General features: G+C 33.7%; 1 protein-coding gene across 3 annotated transcripts in view; it reads left to right on the plus strand.

The window, feature by feature from the left end:
* LOC118192865 (uncharacterized) overlaps positions 1-19,977 on the plus strand; it is a 56,081-nt gene extending 36,104 nt beyond the window's left edge. For all 3 annotated transcript variants that reach the window (XM_035363888.2, XM_085826635.1, XM_035363889.2), the window contains exons 5-10: positions 5,848-5,997; positions 9,051-9,211; positions 10,261-10,488; positions 15,485-15,578; positions 19,154-19,302; positions 19,565-19,977. In XM_035363888.2, the coding sequence (XP_035219779.2) occupies positions 5,848-5,997; positions 9,051-9,211; positions 10,261-10,488; positions 15,485-15,578; positions 19,154-19,302; positions 19,565-19,775 (993 nt within the window). In that variant the 3' untranslated portion in view covers positions 19,776-19,977. The remainder of the gene's footprint in view (positions 1-5,847; positions 5,998-9,050; positions 9,212-10,260; positions 10,489-15,484; positions 15,579-19,153; positions 19,303-19,564) is intronic.
* The last annotated feature ends 914 nt before the right edge of the window (positions 19,978-20,891 follow it).

A 20,891-nucleotide genomic window follows, 5' to 3' on the forward strand; every position in this document is an offset into this window, starting at 1 on the left:
AGAAACTATTCCGCGACCGAGAGAGAGGCACTTGCAGTTCTGTTAGCAGTGCAAAAGTTCCGAGTCTATTTTGGAAAGGCGCCAATAACAGTGTACTCTGATCATGCGGCGGTAACTAGATTGTACTCAGGGAAAAACTTATCCCCAAGGTTAATAAGATGGGCACTCAAGCTACAAGAATATAATCTGGTAATCAAGCATACCCCCGGAAAGGAAAATATCGTAGCAGATGCCCTATCCAGAATTAAAATAGATGAAGAAGGTAATACTGTAAAGGTGGCAATGCTCACAGCATGTACAATAAATTCCCGAGAAACTGTAATAACCGAACTGGGTAAGGATCCTGAGTTTGGAAGCATTTATGAGTATTTAAAGGATCCTGAAAATTTTAGCCACCAAAATATTGTGGCGATAAGAAATAGGGCGGCCCGTTACGAACTAATAGATGGTCTATTATTCTATACAGAAACTACGAATTCCAACAACGAATTTCGACCTGTTATCCCGGCTAGTCTTAGATTAAATATCCTGCAGGAGCTCCATGACAGCCCTTTAGCTTCTCATGCTGGTATTCGAAAAACTATCCAACGCATATGCGAGGCAGTCTATTTTCCTGAGCTGCAAAAGTTAACAAGGGCGTATGTCCAGTCCTGCCCAACATGTCAAGCAGTTAATTATATTAATTTCTGCCCGGCCGGGTTTCTAAATAGTATTAAATCCGAATTTCCAAATGAAATAATTGGCATCGGTTTATTGGGCCCTTTCCCAAAAAGTCAGTTAAATAAAAGTCGCTATCTCCATGTTATGGTTGATCATTTTAGTAAGTGGACCGAAATTGTTCCCTTAAAACGAGCCTCCGCGAAATTAGTTACTGATTCTATTTTAAAATATGGGGCGCCCCTAAAAGTTATATCGGATAATGGTCCTCAATTTGTAAGTAATATATTTGAAGACATGTGCAAAAAACTGGGCATACGTCATTTAAAAATGGTCCCGTATCGGCCGCAATCAAATACAGCGGAACGGGTCAATAGAAATATAATGAAAATTGTCCGTAGTTATGTTAAAATTTTTCATAAAAGCTGGGTTAACTATGTCAATGAATTAGGTTTCGCCTTAGGACCGCAAAATATGATACAACGGGCAAAACTCCTGCTGAGTTATTTTTAGGCAGAAAGATTATAACGCCGTTAGATAAATTATTTTATGTTCAACAAAGAGCCCCAGAATTTAAAATGGGTGATATAGAAAAATTAATTAAAGAAGCAAAAAAGAACACTGAAGTAGCACAAAGAAAACAGAATCTCTATTATGATTTGAAACGACGGGGAGTAACTTATAAAGTAGGAGATGAAGTATTAAAAATTAAGCATTCACTTTCTTCATCACCAGAAGATAAAACCGCCAAATTTTTTCCACGATTTGAAGGACCATATGTCATAGAAAAAATAACTCACGCTGTAGTGGTGTTAAAAGCCAGGAATGGTGAAACATGCTCCGTAAACATTGACCAAATAAAACCATACTATGACCGTAATAAAATGCAAATATTTAAAGATCTTTTGCAGGATCCGGCACGGCAGGCACAAGCTCCAGAGGTGGAACAACGACAAGCACAAGGACAAGCCATTAGGAGGCAGGAGCAATTGAAAAGAAAGTTTCCCCGTTGGAAAATTGAAGGTAACAAGAAAAAGAAGCTGTTCCACCGTCCAGAAAAGAGAGCTCACGAACACCACCAGAATGAAGAAGGGAGAAGGACGACGTATGCAAAGAGAGCCAGAAGAAATGACGGCAACTATGACCCGGCTCTAAAATGGAAGATCTACTCATCTGACAGGACTCTCCGCAGCAAATGTCGCCGAACTGCGGAAGGGCCACCAGCGGCGGAGGAAAAGTTACAAGGAAAATTTGAACGGCCAGCAACAAGGTCCAAGCAGGAACGCGAAAGAAGTTTCCCGGTTCCGCCAAGACCACAGGCAGAGGCAAAAAAGAAGGTATTCAAGGGTGACCGAACTGGAGAAAAAAGAAAGCTTCTAGAGGAAGGCACTGAAGGGCGAGCTCGCACAAGAAGGAGGATAAATCAAACGAGAATCTACGCTACCTTCCAGGACTGGGCTCAGAAAAGAATGTCCGAATATCACAAAGATAAGTAAAAATTTTATGTTACTTTGCAAACTTAAGTTAATCTTTCATTCTTACTGCAAGTGGCAGATTTCAAGAAGTTTTACCTCATGCGAGGTCTACCTTTATCGCCAAAAGGGCGAGAAATGAGTTGTTACCGATTTTGGTATTATGTTTTTCAATTACTCGCGCGTAAAACTAAAGTTGATGTATAATAGGAATATGTAAAGACTTAAATATTGTAAAAGTTATTGTATAAATTTTATTTAAAACATTCTGGCAAGAAAGAAGTTTTAGTCTGAAAGACGTTTTGAAATGTAGTATTTCAATGTAGAAAGAATTGGCACTTGCTTTGAAAAGAATAGAAGTTAACAATGTACTACTAATGTATGTTTTCAAATGTGTAAAATTAACGGCATGTTAATATGTTCTTATATACAATGTGAACTGTTATTTTAAATGTTAAGAAATACTGTGATATGGTAAAAGTGAAAGTAATGTTAAAATTTTTTTATTCGTGTGACTGTAAAAAGACCAAATCATGGTGAATATGTGTTAAAGGTTGAATGAATGTAGTTAGGCTCTCTGACGCTACACTTCAGAGTTAGCCACTTTCAGAATACTACCTCAGGGTTTAGAGTTGAAGTTAGGGTGTGTTACGAGGTCTTGGTATGTTGAATTTTAACACGTTAGTGTTTTGATTGTAGGAGGAAGTGTTGAACACGTATACATAAACACATTCGTGTTTGGTGTTCTTTTACAACACATGTCAGAGAGCACGGGGAGAGATAATTAAAATAGTCATGAATGAAATAAGAATGTTAAGAGAAATATAAATATGCATGTTACTTGCCATTTCATTGTGTAACATTTCATTAAACTAGTTTTCCTTCCAAATCTCTGGAAGGAACCAGATTTGAATAAAAGCTCCTGTTTAGATGCAGTACAGATGAAAAATTGCGTGTCCTGGGAGCTGCTATTGTAAAAACAAATTTCTTTTTTTAAATTTCTAGTTTCTAGTGAGAAATGTTTGTAAAAGATTGGCCTCGCATTAGATTCTAGAGCTAAAAGTTTTCAACAAGGTCGTTTTAGACCTCAGTTTCAAACTAATTAACTCTGGCGGGAAGTATGTAAGGATCTTAAGTTTTACTAACGTTTATTTTATTTTAAATCTTTACTATCACTTCTTATTTTCTACTTCCGGCCAGAATTAAAAGCGTTAACTTATTTATGTAAAATTTGTCTGGCGAACGCCAAGTACTTAAGTTGTGGCTTTTTTCCAAGCGAGAGAGAGGAAGGAGTTAGTCGAAGCAGGTCGCTTACCTTAGAAGTTTTACTCAGTTGCTGGTTGCCTTCCAGGCCAGAGGTTTAATCCTCGTGATAATTTTAAACATATTGTAGTATTAACAGTTCTCTGTACTACATACGGCTTCCTGTTAATATAAGGCCAATCTTCCATGTTTATTATTTCAAAGTTAAGTTAGTGTTTAGTTATATTTTTATATTCTTACGTTTAGATCACAAGTAGTGGGTCTTTGTATTCCGAAGTACGGAAATTATTGTAAAGAGAGAGAAATAAAGGGTTTTTTTATACCCTTCTTGTGTATCCTGTCTACTTCCCACAGTTATTGAACATAGCTTTAGTAAGCTCTCTGTTCCGAGTCAGGTCCTTGCATGTTCCCAAAGAAAGTAAGACGGAACATTGAACCTGATAACCTAAATGACTGCAAAAAAAAAAAAAAAAAGCTATACTTATCATCAAAAATAAAGAGCAAAAGTGTAAAAACCTGGTTCTCTGTCAATGCAAAGAAAGTTTTGGTGATTGTCTTTGGGTTCTTTTATAATGTGAAATTAAAAAAATACTTTAATAGCAGTGGCCGTTGGATATATTATACTGGGAGACTTACTATAGGTGTTCCAAAAAAAGAGGGGGAAGTATCACTCATTATTTTCCAATCAAGATATCCTGAATAAAAGTAAAAATCTTAGCTTGTCAAGTCTTCTTTCATCTTAATAATCAGAAAGAAATGGGGATATTTTTCTTAGCCGAAGACTACCTACTCATGAGACAAAAGTCACTTCTAGAAAAATAACATTTTTAATTCACTATACATTACTGGCTAATTATATATACAACACACAGAAGAGAAGTTATTGATTACATATTTCATTCACTCATCCATTACTAGTTCTAAAAAAGTTCGCATTTCTAGGCGATGCTCATGCACAAATCACGTGATGTGAATTGTTCAGCAAGAATTTTCAGCATACTCCCACCTTTAAATTTGTTGGCCAATCAAATTTAAAACTGTAACATTTGGATTTCGTTTTGTAGTTATTGATGGAATCTTACAACCTTTAAGATCTTGAGGTGAGTCACCATGAGCATCAAGATGGAAGTAAGTTAATGTCTTACCATAAGAGCTGTTTATTATACTTCTAAAGTTCAGACTTTTCATCTGAAGATGCTACCTCCAAAGTATATAAATGCTTTGGTTGATTGTAAAACTTCTTTAAGCTTAGTCTTGACCTTAACTAATCGCACATGTCCAACCTGAGATTTTAAAATCTCGATTACTTTCACCAACAACCAATCTGTTCTGTTATTATCATCAGATGCCATGAGCCTTTTATATGTTCATTGTTTTGTATAATTGACCGAGATTTGATTCGAAACCTTTGATGTTAGTCTTGGAAAGTTTCTGTCGATAAATAAGTTTTTTGTTTAGCGATTTGGTATCTATATTATCCAGATCAAGAGCTCCAATTTCTCAAATCTTGTGGAAACACATAGAAGGTGAGTTCTTTCTAATTAAAAAAAGGCAATGTTTTTATAATTAAACTATGAATAACTATATTTTCTAATAAATTTGATTCATTAAAGATATTTACAGGGTTACATGCTATATTTTTTTTTTCATTCCTATGTATATTCAATAATGCAAAAAATTCTTTTGTGGCAGTATGTAATTTTTCTCTGATAATTTGTCATATTTAATAACTTGGCATTGCTAAAGTCTTGAATGTGGTAAAATGTTGAATTTTTTAATGTGTAACTGTGACTTATGGCAAATATCATCAGCATAGCTAGAATTCGTACCATCCCTTTGAAACTGCTGATATTTAAATAGTTTAGTATTAGATCGAAATTAGAGTATTTAGAATAGAGAGGTTTAGAGTATAAACTTTCATATATATTTTTTACTCTGTTCTGGTGAGTTTTGCTATTTTTCTCAAAAAGAAAGTTTCAGTGATTGTATTTGGATTCTCTTATCATGTGAAATTAAAATGAGAAATTAAAAAAAAGAAATACTTTCATAGCAGTGGCTATTTGATAGATTATACTGGGTGACTTAACATAAGTGTTCCAAAAAAGTGGCAATATGTAATTTTCTCTGATAATTTGGCATTGCTGAAGTTTTGAATGTGGTAAATTGTTGAATTTTAACTGTGTAACTGTGATGTTTATGCCAAACATCATCAGATTGCTATATTTCCTACCATTCTTTGAAACTGCTAATATTTAAAGCATTTAGTATTAGATTGAAATTATAGTATTTAGAATATAAACTTTCTTAAATATTTTTTACTCTCTTCTGGACAGTTTTGCTATTTTTACTCAAAAATTATTCTTATAAGTCAATATAAGAATAATTTTTGTTTGTTACTGTAAAATAATTTTTAAAAGTCATTCTACATATAAAATTCAAAATTCCAATTTTATAGAGTGAAATTGAAGAAGCAGTAATTGATGTGCAGCTCACATTGTTCAATAATAGCAACTATGCTTTCATTCAGCATACATCATGGGTACAGGTTTGGAGGCATGAAAGACAAAAAGAATGGTTGAAAATTTTTCATTATCAAGTTGAAAAAGTAAGATTCTTTGTTCTCATGTTTAAATTATTGATTAATAAGATTATTTTTCCTTAGAAGAAAAGAAATGATTTGGAAGATGATATTAGAATATATTTTCAGCGGAATTCATGGCCTCTTTCACTTGCCATTTTTGTATATCATCATCTTTATATTCACTTGCCATCTTCTTAAATGTCACCGAGTTGCCAGTATTGATGGCTATTAGTATTAAATTTTCGAAGTCAGGTAAATATGGATAGTTTTTATCAAAACAGTTTTATAGATACTCATTTAAATGGCTCAGCTAAATGTGCCAGTGGCTAAAAATACACTGCTGGTCATTAAAATTGAAACACCATGAAAGAAAGCAAGTACAAAAAAGATATTTATTTTACATAAACAGTACAACATTAAGACAAAATGATTAAATTTGTAAGCAGTTTGGGGGTTTACTGGGATGTGAAATTAGTAGAAACAGCTGCCACCCATAGCAGCTAAAATGGCCCTTAGCCGATTAGGCATGTAGTCGAATTGGTCTTGAATGACAGAAACGGGCAACTCATTCTATGCTACTTTAACTCTGTGCCACATATTCATCAACCATATTAGCTGGAGAGGGGTAGCGGGCCAGTTTCTTAGCAACCCATGACCAGATGTTTTCAATGGGTGACAGATCTGGAGTCGGTGCAGACCAGGGCAGCAACCGAATACCCTTTGTATCGAGGAAGGTCATAACACAACGTGCAACATGTGGTCTTGCATTATCTTGCTGGAAAATTGTGTTTGGCAAGCCTTGAAGATACGGCGCATCCACTGAACTTAAGATATCAGAAACATACCGATCTGCATTCAAATTACAGTCGATCCAAACTAGAGATGTGTATGTCATGTACTCAGGGTCTGCTCAAACTATCACACCTGGCCAGTTTTCTCGAGGCTCTAGACACATATACAGCCATCAGAATACTACATGCTGAACCGGGACTCGTCTGAAAAGACGACATTGTGCCACTCCTGTTTTCTTTTGATAGGGTGCAGCCCGGTCCACCTTGCAAAACAAGGTTTGCCATATGACCATATGCGGGCTACGCCTGTGCCACTCCTGTATCCAGCTTTGTCCTTTGATGCACCAGAGTCGCCGTCTCTCTCTATGCTGCATTATCAAGGAAAGCCAAAGTAGTGGTCATCGTGCTGGTAGTCCACGCTGCTGCAGACATCGACGCAGTTTGCGAGCAGATACTGGGCATGCTGGAAATATGCTCATTTCCTGACTAATGACACCCAGCAACCCATTGTTTCCATGTTTGAATGACAGTGGTTGGATGTCAACCAGTGCGATATCACAGAACGATAATCCATACACTTGTTAAGCAATGATCCTGCTTCTATCGAATTCCGACACTTACTGGTAAGCATTCTTATTATTCAAGGCATAACACAATATTCTGAGCAATCGCTGACCTTACAAAGTGCTTTCCGAATGAGAAATCCACTGCACAGCTTTTCTTTTATGCAGATGTCATTTCACCCGCCTGCACGGTCTTACTGCACTGAAATACTAATCATTTGGATATCCCAAGCTCTTCTTCCTTTCATGTGATTTTTGACTTTTGTCAGGGCAATTCTTCCTGGTGTTGCAACTGAAATACTAATCATTTGCATATCCCAAGCTCTTCTTTCTTCCATGTGATTTTTGACTTTTGTCAGGTCAATTCTTCCTGGTGTTGCAATTTTAATGGCCAGCAGTGTACTTTTGACTAAATTTATGTATTGGCTAACAGCCATTGGCAAAGTGTCTTGTCAACTAAGTATCTACTTCTGATGAACTTCTGCATGCTATTAGATATTCAAAGGAAAATTATTCCTACATTTTGTGTTATCCAAAAGTCTGCAGGTATAAAGAAAGATATTAATAATAATCCAGTTTGTATGCTGTCTATTTGTGAAAAATAGTATGCTGGCTGTGATTACAAGAAAAGACCTTATGATATGTGCACATCAAGGCATTCGACAAACAGATGTAAATTTGTTGTTATTGTTGACATGCCATGACATGCCTGTCCTTGAGATTATATGTTTCTGCATAAAATATCAGAAAAAAATTAATCCTTCAATTTTTCTCTCTCCCCCTCCACAAAATTTATTGTATGGTGTCAGTTGAAGACCTCGCGACAAGATGTTTCTGCCCAAAATATTAGAAACAAAATTAATCCTCTGCCCCCTTTTTTTGGAGGGGGGATGTCTAAAAATTTGCAGATATAGATATTGATGCTAAGGCAATAATTATACTGTCAACTTTTGAAGAGCAATATCATAGCAATTGCAAGAAAACTAATTCTAATCGGCATATAATTAATTTTTGTGGAAAAGCTTTCATTAATTGTATACCATTGCTCTAGCTACCTCTAGCTACAAATTAAAGATGTCAGAGCATGAGTTCTGAACCTTTTCTTGCTAGAATCACTAGAATATCTTTCACCTCGCCTTTCCAAAACTTAAAAATGCATATATACATTAACTTAGATTTTTTTTAATGTGTATTACAAATTTAGCAATAAAAAGTTTAGAAAATGTAGTTAAATACCGAAACTTAAATAAAATTAGTTTTCTACAGTCATAAACTGAAACTAGATATATACAACCAAATAAAAAAGGCTGACCCCCCATTCCCCAAGCCTCCCTGGCCGAAACTATGAAATTCCAGGGAATCCTTGTGTTGGTTTAGTTTTAATGATTGTGTGATATAGTGCTTTTTTGCTGGGAAAGTTTACATTTAAAAATAATTTTTCATTACTTAAATGTTCATATGAAATTATAAGGGAAATCAAAACATTGCTGGGTATTTTTTATAATTTAAATATTTTTGAAAGGAGAAATTGCTTTTGTTTATATAGCTGCTTATTGTTTTATGCTTAATTTTTAAAAATCAATAAAGAAGTAATTTTTTATTGACTGCATTTAATTTTCCAAAATATATTGGCAAATTAAGTTAATTTATTTGAACTTGCTTTCACTTGAACTTTAATAAGTAAGTGTTCTATTACTAAGATTTTTATAATTATATTTTTCAGACTCTTCAACTGACAAAGATTTGTGTTTCAAAAGATGAAAATAATTTAGTTTTAATAATGCTTTTGTGCAATGAACAAGATCATTGTTTGCAGTTTTTGCTGTTTGAGAGGGAAGCTAGAGTCATTAAAGTAATGGAACACACTCACTGGTTAAAGAACAGGTTTGTATATACAATTTAAAAAACTTGCATGATCATTAGTTGTTGTAGGGAAAATTTCCTGAAGAAGTTATGTATTGTTATGTAGTATATGTTATATGTATTTTATATAATATGTTATGTAGAAAAGTTATTGTGGAATGTAATCAAGTATAATCAGTTGAAATTTTTTGCTGGCATGTTTTCCATGTATCTTAAAAAGAAATGTCTAAATTGTGGCATCAGAATTCAATAGATCATTGCCAGCCATGCTACTCAAAATATAATCCCTCATGGGTTTAATAATGTGTTGTTTGATCATCATCAAAATGTGATTTGTGTCTTTGTTTATGTTTATATTATATACAAACATGGAGCAAAATAAAATTAATGATTTAAAGAAATCAGAAGCAATAAGTTGTGCTGAAAGCTTCTAGATCTTTTTAGATATATAAGTATATAGGTAATACAGTTTTTATACATTGTTTAGAAAGCCATTCCTTAGGTTTTTTGGAAATGAATTTTGGCCTTTAAAGGGGCTTAAATTAAGCCCAAATTTGTAAAAGGTTCTTAATTTTACTCATCTGACATGAACTCATGATCTGTACTCGTGACTATGAAATCAAACTTTCAGATTATCTAAGAAATTCATAATGTATAATGGAATAAAAACACTGTCACCTTCTTCACAAACTCAATGCTTATAAATAAATTTAAATATTAAGGTACATAATGTCATGCTATTTCATGGTTCTTTTTATTCTGCCATTTTGATGGCCTCCTCAGTTTCAATGTTTGAGCATGCACTTCTGTATAGCCAGTCCTTCAGCTTTAAAATGACTTCAGTGCTTACCATTCTGTAAAAGGCATATCCCAAATAACTGTGTTGTGACGTCCTGCAGTGGCAATAAATTGCACTGTTTGGTCACATTATTGAAAACAGTGGATTTCAAAATGTGCAGGTGTATTATTAAGTAATTAAAATAATATATAAATAAGAGTTTTACTTATTTGTATAATTTCTGCATGTAGTATTTTACCTATGATAAAATTCATATTATTTTGTGTATCAGGTGCTCTGAAAATGTTCTTTTATGTGGCCTTAATGGACCGATGTTTGCCACTGCTAAAGGTAAAGAGAGTTATGAAGTTTTCATTCATGCATTTGGCAGTCTCCGAGAAAGTCCAAAATTAATGACAGTTACATTGGGATCCACTGTTAAACCTGTTTGCAGCCTGTGCCAAATTGAAAACCTACCAAATGCTTTGATGGGAGTTTGTAATTCCATGTTGTATGTGTGGTATGTATTTTTTGCATGATATAGGACAACCTGTTTTTAATTAGTTTGTTCGATGTAATTTATTTCTAGCAGTTTTTTCAGTTTGCTTTTATAATGCATTTCTGTTACTGATGTCCTGTATTCATGCAAATTATTTATTTATAATTTTTTTTTCTACAGCTGTTAGCATTGTATTTGTATTATTTTCTATTTGTATTGTGCATGTATTTTCTGCCCAAAAGGGACATTAGTCCCGAATGGAATTTAGTCTCGAAACAGCATTTTCCACTGATCACATTTCAAATTGTTGCCACCAAATATTATTAAATCAGTTTAATTAAATTATTATATCAGTTTCATTTAAAGTCAGTTCTAGAATAAAATCAGTCTGTGCATCCAACATCTGTGTCTTTTTTCTGAGTGAGGCCAAAAGTAAACTTTCAATTTTATGCACCGAAGAAGAATTTGTCTTCCTGCCTGCTGGTCAAATTGCTTATTTTTGTGTAGAAACTCTAGTTCTAAATGTAAAAATTGTTTTTTTTTTAACTGGATTTCGTGTTTTATGTTTTTCTTTTTTTTTTCTTTTCTTTTCTTTTTTTTTTTTTACTGTTTTTGATGAGTTTTTATGCATTTTTGCCTTACTGCGAAGTGAGAACTTGAATTAATTGAATGAGAAATACAGTAAAAAGTCCATAATCCGGACGTCCATTTTCCGGAATGATCTATAATCCGGACCTCAAAGCCGCAAACTTACACGTGCACGTTTGATGCATGCGTCCACTACGCATGTGCATATAGCCAGTAAAGCGTTTACCCATATGCGCTTCCGATAGTGAAGAAAGTAACAGAGAACGGTATTGAAAACGAAAAATTTCGATTGACAAGTTAGTCGGTATTCTTGGCACGGCAATTACAGGACTTGAACAACGGAACTTTGTAACTGCACAAGAAATTATGTCTGTTTATAGAATTAAAGAGAAAGTATTAGCACATAAAACGAAGCAACTTAAACAACTTACATTGAAAGAAATGTTTACTAAAGTAAACAAATAAATATTAAGCTCTTTTTTTTTGTAAATTTAATACCCTTTAAATCATAATTGCTCTTTATTTCATAAATTATGGTTTCATATTTTTAATTGTATAATTTCTGCATGCCATCTTACCAGATTTAAATTGATGATCTATAATCAGGAAAAACCCCTAATCCGGAATTGCTGAAGTCCCGACGAGTCTGGATTACGGACTTTGTACTGTATATCTCTAATGCAATTTAAGGAAATAAGTTTAAATGAAATGCAACAAAATCTGTATATTTTAATAGGCCGTACAAGGAAGGTGTGTGGTGTCAACGTCAGATTTTTTTTTTCTTCTTAATTATAAATTTTAATTGTTTCACAGCTCTAATGAAAGTCAAATTCTTTCTTTGCATCTACTTGTATGTTAAGGACAATGAGAACAAATTAGCTAGCATGCAATGATATGTTCTCACAGATATGATAGCATTCTTAATATGTTGCTCCAAATGACTGTAATGCAGTAGAACTTAGATGTGTTAGAACGTTGATCTGAGGACCACTGTTATTATGGACAAGAGAATAAGGGTTTGTTCCGAAAGAAATGCGATTAATTCTGAAAAATCTGTTTTATTACCAGTGGGTGCTCTACATTTAGTATTTATTACAATAGAATTCTTGAGCTTTAACGCACCAATTTTAATGTGTTGTTCCTACTGTTCAAATGAGAGTAGAAAATCAATATAAATACATCGCAGCTTCTTTGATCATAAGCAAGCATCTAAAAATTGTGTCTTTTCAGGCCAAGCTCAAATCTCAAGAATGCACCATTGTATCTGCAGTTAACCTTATCCTCAGCACTAACTTCATTTGACCTACATTTTCGAGAACACTAAATGTTATTCATGTTCTGTCTCTTCATTTAATGCTTTATGTTACCTGCACATTTATGCTTAAGACAATAGCTTGTCCCATAGGTAAGTCTTAAAATTGCAAGCATGTTTGTACCAATTTAGAGGCCCACCAGTGGCTGAGCGGTAAAGACGCTGAACACTGGTAGTTCGGTCTGAGGTTCGAATCCCGTGAACGGGCTGGTTGCATGGGCGTTTTCGTGGTTTTCCCCATGTGTAATGTGTATACGAGCCAGTTTCCCTTAGAAATCCTCCACAAAGGCATCCCTCCCTTTAGACAGATAGCCCTCGTGTGCTGTGCCATAATTAAATAATCAAATCTAATGTAGCCAATTTAGTCAGTCAAAATTCTGTCACATACTGCTGTTTCAAACTGCTTTCCATTTTCTACCCCAAAGTGGCATCAGACTTCATGTTCATCTTGGTAGCTGTCACACTGTGATACTGTGCAAGCAGTTGATCTGGGTCTGAGTGTATGCTTGACATTATCCACTAACCATCACTTTCCTTAGACCAATTCTCTTGGTCTATCGCAGTGTATCTCATTTCTTTGATGATGCACCTTAAATAAATGGATAAAAATGCCTCATTATACCACAATGATAACTGATATTGCAGTTAGTGCTAAAGATCGATTTTTAGCATAGTATGTTTATATTGATTTTTAGCAAAGTATGTTTTACACTAAGGATAAAATCCAAGATAGCAGTTGAAAATGTTTATATCATAGCTCTCTAGGTTGCTTACTGTCATATACTATAAAAATGATTGCTTGTTAACTATTGTGCAGCAAATTTTAGTACAGTATGATTGATTTTTAGCATAATACCTCTTATACTAAGGATAAAATCCAAGCTAACAACTGAAATTGGTCATATTATAGCTCTCTAGCTTGCTTACCGTATATTATTAAGCCCTCTAACTTGGTAAATATTGTGAACATCGTTGTGGTGACCAACTCTCTGCAATGTCCGCTCCGCATTAGAAAGTGAGCAGTATTGTTGAGAACATAATTTAACATTTGCATTGGATGCCACTTATCTAAAGTGATCAACTCCACTGGATCAAAATCCTCTGGCACTGTAAAAGGATTACCTTGAAGAGGGTTCAGTGTACAGAAATTAAAATAAACCTAAAACATTCTCCAGTCATAACACAATGCAGATCAAGTATTTTAACCCTCCCCCCCTGCTGCTTAAAGAGAATTTTCTGTTAAAGCTCTAAATACTAATATGTGAAATTTTAGAAACTACTCAGAAAATAATTCATAAAGTACATTATTACCAACCTGCACAGCAATATTTGTTGGAAAATGTTTCCTACATAATAATAAATTTTCTTTTTAAGTATCATTTGACAAAGAAATCTGATTTCACTTGTTACACTTGAATCAGATTTTACTTGTTATTAAAAAATGTCTTATTTTGAATTATGACTACCCCATTTTATTTGTTTTGTTTTATAATAAAAATATTCTGTCCATTGGCTTATCAAAATTGTTGACAGTATCAGAAAATAATGATTGAAGGATATGACGAATAATCCATTTTCCGTTGTAATAAGATTCCAGCTTCAGAAATTAGGACACTTTGTTAATTACTTTGAAATCAAGGCTAATAAAATATTTAAGTAACTGCTCTACATTAAGTTTAGTGGTGGATTTTTAATTTTTTTGGTACTTCTGTGTTATAGGGGCTCCCATATTTGTCAATTTTAGATTTGCACCAAGATCTCAGTTGTAACTTTGCCAAGATTCGGAAGCATGAATGTAAAAATAATGCAATGATATTCTGGAACAGGTGAAACCAATTTCCAATATGAAGACCTCTCTTCATTTTGCAGTTTTTAACACTGACTGCACTTTCAGATGGTTTTATCATCAACATAAAGTTTCATGTTGTGACAATTTTCGCAAACTTGTTTGTCAGGTAAAAGACCTCTTTCCTGAAAAAAGTGGTATGGCATCCATCTCTTTACTTGATAAATTAAAGACTGTTAATGTCATAATCATACACAAAAAAAGCTGTAAATATATTTTAATTAAACAATATGAATTTTAAATTCTCATCAAAGATGAATAATATAAGAATATGCATCAAGAGTAAAATTGCAGCATGATGCTAACACACGATTGCATCTCGAGGTATCAGATCACACAGCCAGATTTTGGCAAGATATCTCGGTTGATTGGCGATTGAATCTTGGGGGGGGGTCGTTATAACAAAGAAGTACCCCCTTTTTTAGTTAATGAATTACATGAAAATCTCTTCCAGAATTTTAGTTATTTTTTAGATGACATCAACAGAATCTTAGATAACTGAATTTGGAGTTGAAGAAACAATAATTGTAATAATGAGTTCTGTATTCTTGTTTGAAATTAAAACACCCAGCTCTTTATGCCATTTGTAAAAATTATTGTAGCAGAGATGACATGACCAAGAACTGGATTTTTACTTCTTTACGAATTCAGTTTTGAAGGTGTAAAAGATGCACACAAATGCCAGTTTTTAAAAATTGGCAAAATTAAACTTTTCATGGTCATTTATTAGAAATACTCAATAATCATGAAAAACTTTATTTTTCATAAATTTTATTAACTTCATACATTATTCTAGCTTTTGGCAACTACATGTTGGTGAATTTCCAAACATATAATGCTTTTTAATTTAAAATAGAAACAACTAAAATTTGGATTCACATAGTAATAAACTTGAACTGCAAAACAAAAAAGTTAAATGTGTTTTAAAAGACAAGTTGAATCTGATGATTGATATTCTGCAAGATATTTACTTGGGGGAAAAGGAGAGTCACATCAGATTGAACTTTTTATTTCTAAATTTGCATAAAACTGAAAATGGTTGTTGTTCATTTGAAAAGAAAAACGTTTAACTCCATTTGCGTTTGAAATTTAATGACATTTAGGCCTCCTTAAGAAGCAAATGATTAAAAATGGGGAATTTAGAATCAAACCTTTAATTTTGTATTTGGGGATTATAAAAACAACAGAAGGCTCATATATTGAGCCTAAATTATATTTCATTAAAAATATCACTATAATTTGGTAATGATGGAAATTGTATTTGTTTTCAGGCACCTTGCGGAGGCACGTTTAGTTACTGCTGTCAGCCTTCAGCCAATGGATTTTCTTCCCATTGGACAGTGTTTTTGGGCCACAGTTGAAAATGTAAATATAAGTTAAAAATCCTAATACTTAATTTATTATCTAATTTTAATTTTATTTATTTTTTATACCGAGAGAAATTAGAAGCATGATTTTCTTTGCATTTACAATCTTGCAATAGATTTCTAATGTATTTTGTAACAAAGCTGTGTAGATGATACAAGTCATTATGCAGCTGTTAACTTATTTAGACTTCCAAAGCATAATCCTATTTTGCAGAAATTCATCTACTGGGGTTGAGTCTGGAACTGAATAACAGCAGTAAATGAGGACCGACTATAAATGACATTGCAAGCCATCTCTATGTCCTATAGGCCCACCAGCGGCCGAGTGGTAAAGTCGCTGAACACTGGTAATTTGGTCCAAAGTTCGAATCCCGCGAACAGGCTGGCTGCATGGGCGATTTCATGTTTGTCCCCATGTGTAACGTGTACACAAGCCAGTTTCCCTTAGAAAGTCCTCCATGAAGCGTCCCTTCCCTTAGGCAGATAGCCCTAGTGTGCTTTGCCATAATTAAATAAAGCAAACCAAGCCAAACCATGTCCTACAAAGATACCATACAGCAGTGGTCACAAACTAGGGATCCTCGAAGTGATTTCATGGAGCTTCCGAATACATTTTAAGTAAATTAATTATCATCATTATGTCATCATTTATTATAGCAAGAATTTGAGTTACCAAGATTTTAATTATTGTAAGTCAAGGATTTAAAGATAGATTTGAATAATCATTTTTAGTTAATAGTTATCAAAAGATAAATTTCCTCAGTTACGAATTCTTGCAATAAGAATAATTGTTTGTTTAAAAATACATTTATGCGTGAAAAGTCCCCCCCCCAACACACACAGATATAAAATTGAAAATTAATAAAGAACCAAGCTAATTGCTGAGCATCTATAACTTGTGGTAAAGATAGTTTCTGAGGGACATCAACACAAGAGGCCCCAACGTTCAAAGCATCTCATGGGTGGTTTGAAAGATTCAAGAAGAGATCGGGGATACATAACATGGTCAGGCATGGGGAAGCTGCCAGCGCCGATGAAAAAGCAGCGCAAAAATTTATCGAGGCCTTCAAAAAGTTAATCCTCGATGAAGGCTATATCCCTCAACAAGTCTTTAACTGTGATGAAACGGGGCTTTTCTGGAAGAAAATGCCCCTTCGTACATACATCACAGAAGAAGAAAAGAAACTTCCTGGACACAAACCCATGAAGGATAGGCTTACTCTTGCCCTATGTGCGAATGCCAGTGGGGATTTAAAAATAAAACCCCTACTGGTATACCACTCAGAAAATCCTTGTGCCTTCAAGGCACATAATTTGTCGAAGGATAAGCTCGCCGTCTTTTGGAGGTCCAACGCCAAAGCCTGGGTCACGAGGCTTTTATTTGTTGAGTGGGTTAATTGCTGCTTCGGACCTGCAGTGAAAAAATATTTAGAGGAGAATGGTCTTCCTTTAAAATGCCTCCTTGTGCTCGACAATGTCCCTGCTCATCCTCTTGGCCTTGAAGAACAGATACATCCCGACTTCGACTTCATCAAGTTGCTCTATCTGCCACCGAACACCACTTCCATCCTCCAGCCTATGGACCAGCAAGTCATTGCTAATTTTAAGAAGCTTTACACGAAGCACCTTTTCAAACAATGCTTCGAAGTGACAGACAGCAACTCACTCCGTGAGTTTTGGAATAGTCACTACGACATTGTCCATTGCTTAAAAATCATAGAAAAGGCATGGGGTGAGGTCTCAAGGCGCACCTTGAACTCAGCATGGAGGAAACTCTGGGCAGCTGTGGTTGCAGAATGAGACTTTGAGGGTTTCAAAATCCCTACTGAAGAAGAAGCTGTGGATGATCCTGCTCCACTGGAGGAGATTATTTCTCTGTCAAAGTCGTTGGGGCTTGTTGTCGATGAGGCTGACATTGACAACCTACTCGACGAGCACAAGGAGGAGCTCAACACTGACGACAAGGCATTGGAGGCGATGCAAATCAGTGATCTTCAAGAAGAACATCATTCGAGTGTTGAGGAGGAGGTGGAAGTAGCACTGACATCTATGGAAATACAGGAAGCCATCGGTTGGTTTGAAAACTTAAACAGTTTTATTGAAAAAAAGCACCCAGAAAAAATACGTACAGCTCGTGCAATGTGTATGAGTCATTTTCAAAACATTTTGAGGAATCGTCAGAAACAGGCTTCTTTAGATAGATATTTTTCGAAGAGAAGTGCCCCAGAAAGTGAAGAAGCGAGTGTTTCTAGTAAGAAAACTAGAAAGGAAAGTGAAGACGATGATGTATCACCTCAAATTTAAGTTCAGTTAGTTAAAAAAAAAAAAAAAAAAGAAAAGCAAAAAAAAATTACAAAAGATAAAAATTATTTAAAAAAATTGATTTTAAGTTTTCATTACTGTGTCTGTAATTTTACATAAGAAATTTAATTTTAAGTTTTCATTACTGTGTCTAAGTTTTATAAACGCTGTGCGCAATTTATCAGTGTCGTAATAAAAACTATCCCTCGCTGACTGTACAGTACTTTACGGTAAGTGAAATTAATTTTTCTTTTTCTTTTTTATTTATTTATAAGGTTATTTTAATTTATAAATGTGGTATAAATGTTTATTGTGTGTATGTGGTACTTAATATACTATTTTGTGACTAATTATTATTACGTATAGACGATTTTGGTGTTTATATATGGGGCGTTGCACAAATTAATTAAATTACATAAGATTACATTGTTCATTATACGATTTTTTTACGATACGATCCCGGTCCAGGAATGGATTAAGATCGTATCGCGAGGTACCACTACTATATTTGCTATAGCGCTATAAGTTAACATGCTTCTTTGTTGAATCAGAATGTATTTGCTGTTATTGGAGATAACTTCCATCTCCTGTTTAGAGAGTGAAATAATTTTTAATTTCTAGTGCAAAAAATGCATTATTTAGAACAGAAAATATTTCTTGTGCTGGAATTTCACTATCGAATTACCACATTGTTGAAATGAGATAGAATTTTTAATGCGTATTCGCAATTTTCCAAAAGGCCGACCCAGCAGACAATAACAAATGTAATAGCAAAATTTGAGAGGATTGGAAACATTAACTATGACTGTGCAGGAACTGTGGTATAGTCATGGTTATCAGCCACAGATGTTAATGCCCTCAAATGCTAGTTAGGAATGCTCAGCTGAGAATATAATAAAGTTATTACAATATGTTTAAAATTATTTGTCAGATAACATTAAAATGAAACATTTTTTTTTCCATCTGTTGTAATTTAAAAAGTGTCTCCTTTTCATTTTGGGCATTTTTGAATATCCTGAAGCTGAAATATAAGGTAGATAATAAATTTCATGACATGCAGTTTCCAAATCACGTTTTAAAAGAAGGCACAAAAAAAAAAAAAAAAAAAAAAAAAAACTGTGATTAAGTATGCAAGGGCGAAAAAAATCCCTTCTTATTTCTTTATTTCTTAAAATTCAGGTACTAATTTTCTATTTTCACAAAGTTGATAGGTGTGTTATGTTTAGCACTCCTTAATCAAAACAAATTTATGTATTTTGATTTCTTTTCCAGGGCTTGGTGTTCTTCATGACTACATGTGAAAGCAAAGAGGAACCATACGTGTGCCAATTGCTCGCAGCTAATCTTGCTACGGGCTTTTGTCAAACCGCAATGACATATTCCTTGCAACCAGCTAGTTCAGAAAATGTTTCTCTGAAAAAGTATGTATTTTCATACTTTCATACATTCTCTCTAGAAAAGATTTTGCTGTGATTGATATTTCTGATTATAGATAGTTTAAAAAAAGTGAACCATATAGTCATTTTGTAACAAGCAACAAATTAGTGTTAAAGAATTAAATGCTAAATCTGTTAATAATAATAATAAAAGAAATTGGCATAATGTGAATACATTTGCAAGAGATTATTATACTGTTAGCTGCAGTTGCAAAAATTATTTTGTAATACTCATTTTATCTTTCAGAATCACCAAAGCAATGTACCATGAGCCTTTTCTCATCGTGTCCTGTGGAGGTGATGCTTTCATTTGGTCTGTTACTGATGAATACTGTTGTGCAACATTGGATGGAGCGTCAGACATAACTGCTGTCACTATAGGTGCCAATCTTGAAGGTTGGGGAACAGTTGCAGTTGGCAGTAAAAAGGGCCTTGTAGAGTGTTATAATTTAAACTGAATATTTATCAAATGTAAAATTTTTATGTAAATTATTTTTAATAGGTCTTGTGCTTAATGTACTAAAAAAAGTGAAGTTTGTATATATGATTAAAGATTTTATATTCTAGAGATTTAATTCTGCAGAAAAATTACTATAATGATTGTCGAAAAACATGGTTGTTATTAGCATCTATAAAGAATAAAAGATGTTTTCATTTTTATTGTGTGAAAGATTTATGAATGTGTCAACACTATTATAGTTTTTTTGAATGAAAAGCTGTATTTAAACAGTATTTATTAAGTATGTTGTATATTTATTTAGTTTTCTGTATAGCTTATAACAATATCTTAGTTGCAGCTAACTAATTCCAGCTAGGTTTTAGAGAACTTTATAGCATTTGACATCTTTTTGCTCATTTAGCTGTTTTATCTGCTTACACTAGTTTTAAAACTAACATCCGAGATCCGGACTCGTCGAGACATCAGCGATTCTGGATTTTAGATAATCAGTTTAAATTTAGAGGATAAAAATCAAAAACTGTAAAATTAAAAATATGAAATAAATATTTATGAAACATTTATAACGTAAAGGGACTCAAGATTCACCAAAAAAGCTTAATATTCACTTATTTGTTTTATTAAATATTTCTTTTAGTGATTTTATTATTATTATTGTTATTATTTTCTCTTTAATTTTATAGACAGGCATAGTTTTGTGCTCATTTACAAAATTCCACTGTTCAGGTCCTGAAAGTACTGTGTCAAGAATTCTCACTAATCTCTTGGCTAAAATCTTTTCATTCTCAAAAACATCTTAGTCACTTTCTTTGCTATCAGTGTTGATATTTTCTGGATTTAAAATCGCATGAAATATTTCACTATCCGAATTGATTGTTGATTTGTATATTGTCATCACAATGGAAAATGCCTATTGAATCATCTTTTTTTATTATCAGATTTCCAGTAATTGGAAAATGATGTCTTTTATAACTTTGAAAATCTATGTCAAAATAAAAATATTGCTTTGTCTAATTTTGATAACGCACATTCTTAAGACCCCAAACGTACCAAACCTGCTATAAGGCAAAAAACAAATAGACTTTTGCCTTGCAGATCCTTATACAGCTCCAGAATT

The sequence above is a fragment of the Stegodyphus dumicola genome, chromosome 11, assembly GCF_044657685.1.
Source record: "Stegodyphus dumicola isolate Sdum_Otavi_A_Nest chromosome 11, ASM4465768v1".
Lineage (NCBI taxonomy): Eukaryota > Metazoa > Arthropoda > Arachnida > Araneae > Eresidae > Stegodyphus > Stegodyphus dumicola.